At 53.5% G+C, this 3,237-nt stretch overlaps 1 protein-coding gene across 2 annotated transcripts; it reads left to right on the top strand.

The window, feature by feature from the left end:
* Positions 1 to 1,688: 1,688 nt before the first annotated feature.
* On the top strand, positions 1,689 to 2,833 carry LOC125530327 (embryogenesis-like protein). Of its 2 annotated transcripts, none has more exons than XM_048694725.1 (2): positions 1,689 to 1,928; positions 2,227 to 2,833. In XM_048694725.1, exons 1-2 carry the CDS (start codon positions 1,752 to 1,754, stop codon positions 2,458 to 2,460), a joined length of 411 nt encoding a protein of 136 aa, XP_048550682.1. In that variant the 5' UTR covers positions 1,689 to 1,751; the 3' UTR covers positions 2,461 to 2,833. The 2 variants fall into 2 exon arrangements, with proteins under 2 accessions (XP_048550682.1, XP_048550681.1); XM_048694724.1 differs by having other exon boundaries at positions 1,691 to 2,104; positions 2,403 to 2,833.
* The last annotated feature ends 404 nt before the right edge of the window (positions 2,834 to 3,237 follow it).

Genomic DNA, 3,237 nt, shown 5'->3' with positions numbered 1-3,237 from the left:
CCGACTGGGACCCCTTCGTCAGTCCGACGTGGCGGGCGTGCCCGGGCACCCCCATATCCGCCCCTTATTTAGGCTGGATATGGGGGGTGCCGATCAGTCCGGGCATTCGAGGCCCATTTGAGGCGTCCGTCTGGGTCGAAGAAACGTGTCCGGTCAGTGACCGGGCGGCCCGCCCGGGCGTATGAGGCGGGTTTGAGTGCCCCGACTGTAGATGCTCTAATTAGACGAGAAGCGCCACTAGGCTTTCTCTCTCTAATTTTCTTACATTTTTTCTTCCTCGACGTCGAAGCTCTGTCGGACTACTACTTCGGAATGCATGGATACTTAGAGGGCTCGTCTACTTTGACTCTCGTCTTGGAGAACAATTCCCGCGCTGGGAGGTGTAATCTAGGTGTGGGAATCGACGGGATGCCCCGGCTCGTCATTTGCTTCCGCTACTCTTCCCCGTTGATGAGTTTGATCGTTACCGCCATCTTCATAGTGTTTCCGGGTGTGATCATGTAGCATAATTTTTTTGCGTAGCACGTTCCCCTACACTCCTTTCATCTTATCTCTCTCGGCACACCACCTCTTCCCTTTGACCTCCAGACCAATGGTCGAGGCTAGCTGGGGCTGGTGGAAGACCCTTTCGCCGTGCCTCCGCCACGGAGTCGCAAACTTGTTGGACACATGGGGTGCCCGCTGCATGGCCCACATTATGTTGGGAGGGAGAGCCTCGGAGTTCTCCTTGACATGGAGGACACGAAGGAGGAGGAGCAGCCACCCGCGCCTGCTACGGGGCTCGCTCTACAGTAGCTGAAAGCGCATTACAACACCGTCATGGTGGAGACGCAACCGGAGAAGCAGACGCTGCCGGTCTCCGCGTTTCAGATGCTACAGGAGAAGCAGTGGTACAACTTGCAGCTCCTAGAGCACCATCGACTCATGGATGGCTAGATCACCGGCGAGCATGCGAACGCGAAGGTCATCACGGGCATGCTCGCACAGAATCCGGGGCATCACGGATGAGCAGCGGACGATGTACGAGTCCGTGTGCAGTGCTTGCGCCATCCTTCGCGAGCGGTGACGTCTCCGCATCAATGAGGCGGAGTACGACTGCATGTTCGGGGAGATCGCGGCGGAGGTGAACACAGACGGACTGAAACACTGCCAACGTCGGCAACTCCACGCCGTTCGAGTCGGGCTAACGAACATGAGGCTGGACCTTCCACGTAGATTGCCGAGCTCATCTCCATGGGCGACGTTGCCGTCGACGGGCTCCAACAGTAGGACATGGGAGCAGACGTGCCCATGTCCGACATGGATAAAGACCCTTAACTTTTGCTATGTACAATATTAATGGAATTTTTTTGTTCAATTTTATTTGATGCATCGGGGTGTATGATCGGTTCTCTTAAAACTATCCGTGGACATGTTGCACGGATATTTGCCATGTTTTTGTTTTGATGTAGGATCTGAGCGTCAAGTACGAAAACATGACAATTCCGAATATTTTGGATGACAATTTTAGTAAGCGCGATGGTGACAACCTTAAATGTCAAGTATGACAATTTTCGTGCTTTAATTTACTTTTGACAGAAACTTACGATATATCCTACGAAATTTGCTATTACGTGACTGAAAATGTCATCGAAAAACCGAGTGGCACGAATTGTGGCACTTGTAATTTGGGTTGATGTATAGTGTTGAAGATGCCCTAAACACCGACAGGGAAGGAGAAGAGAAAGAGAAACCCACCCCCGCAAGCGAGGATGCACCGAAACCCTCGCGTCCTCCTCCGCGCCGCCGCCTATCTCCTCCGCCCCTCCACCGCCGCCCCGCAACCCCTAACGAACGCCAGACCTCCCCTGCCACTTTCTCCGCGGGGCCTCATCCTCCCTGCACAACGCCGCGCCTTCTCGACGGACTACGGCAAGGACGTCGACGAGGTGAACCGCAAGTTCGCCGAAGCGCGGGAGGAGATCGAGGCTGCCATGGACAGCAAGGAGACGGTGTACTTCAACGAGGAGGCCGCCTGCGCGCGCGACGCGGCCGGCGAGGCCCTCGGCGCCTTCGACGCGCTGCTTGCGCGCGTCCCGCCCGCAGACGCCGACGCGCTCCGCAGGTCCATGGGGCTCAAGACCCCTACCGACCGCCCACCCCCCCCTGCCACTTTCTCCGCGGGGCCTCATCCTCCCTGCACAACGCCGCGCCTTCTCGACGGACTACGGCAAGGACGTCGACGAGGTGAACCGCAAGTTCGCCGAAGCGCGGGAGGAGATCGAGGCTGCCATGGACAGCAAGGAGACGGTGTACTTCAACGAGGAGGCCGCCTGCGCGCGCGACGCGGCCGGCGAGGCCCTCGGCGCCTTCGACGCGCTGCTTGCGCGCGTCCCGCCCGCAGACGCCGACGCGCTCCGCAGGTCCATGGGGCTCAAGATGGAGCAGCTCAAGGCCGAGCTCAAGCAGCTCGAGGAGTAGTGGTTGCTCCAGGCCGTTCTTTGATGAGCGCATCGAGGTCAGAGATTTCTTCTTTTGGGAACAAATCTTGGCGATCTTTGTTTTAGTTAGTACTTATATGTTCCTATAGTAGTTCCTGGATATTCTGATTGGGAAATAAAATTAAGGCTGCACTTCATTCCTGTTGTGGGAGATTACATTTGGAGCTAATTGTCCATGCTGATGCAAATTGGTAGCATACAATTTGTACCAGCAAAATTGGTATTTATGTTCATTCTGGATTGATGGAGCCTCAGAATTAAATTAGAAGAGCGAAGCATGTAATTTGTTCCTGTGCCAATTGTGATATTATTAATTGAGGTTAACAGTTAAAAAGGATGGTCATATTTGCATATGCCTTGCTTGATAATTTCTTCTTGAAAAAAACTGAGCAAGGAGCCAGGGAGATAGGATAGACATGTTAACTTCAGATATGTAGGTGCGTGGTGAATGAATGGAATGTGACTGGCGCAATGCTGTTATGATAGACAAGAGGGTTTTAAGCTGCAACTATCATTTGCTATCTGTAGTAATGCTTGGGAAAACTGGCAGCTTTTGATGACATCTTTTCTGACAAAAGGCAGTTTACACTGCTTTCGTTACAAATAGATAGGATAGGAACAGAGTTTTACAGCCCAGGCACTAAACCTGAGTGAAATGCTCCCAAAGAAGGAGAAAAGAAAACAAAACGAAGGGGGAAACAGGCAATCTCGCATTTAATCAGGCTCACGAGGATGGCCGGCAAGCAGTAGGACACGC

This window comes from Triticum urartu, unplaced genomic scaffold (genome assembly GCF_003073215.2).
Source record: "Triticum urartu cultivar G1812 unplaced genomic scaffold, Tu2.1 TuUngrouped_contig_6234, whole genome shotgun sequence".
In the NCBI taxonomy this organism is placed as follows: Eukaryota; Viridiplantae; Streptophyta; class Magnoliopsida; order Poales; family Poaceae; genus Triticum; species Triticum urartu.
The sequence above is the reverse complement of the archived record's forward strand: the minus strand, read 5'-3'. Positions and strand labels throughout refer to the sequence as shown.

What these genes read in the sequence shown, in the direction of transcription:
- LOC125530327 (XM_048694725.1), top strand. Translation starts at nt 1,752, where the DNA reads ATGCACCGAAACCCTCGCGTCCTCCTCCGCGCCGCCGCCTATCTCCTC. An exon ending in ACGGCAAGGACGTCGACGAG is followed by an intron (nt 1,929 to 2,226) that starts GTGAACCGCAAG and finishes GACGTCGACGAG; the next exon opens with GTGAACCGCAAGTTCGCCGA.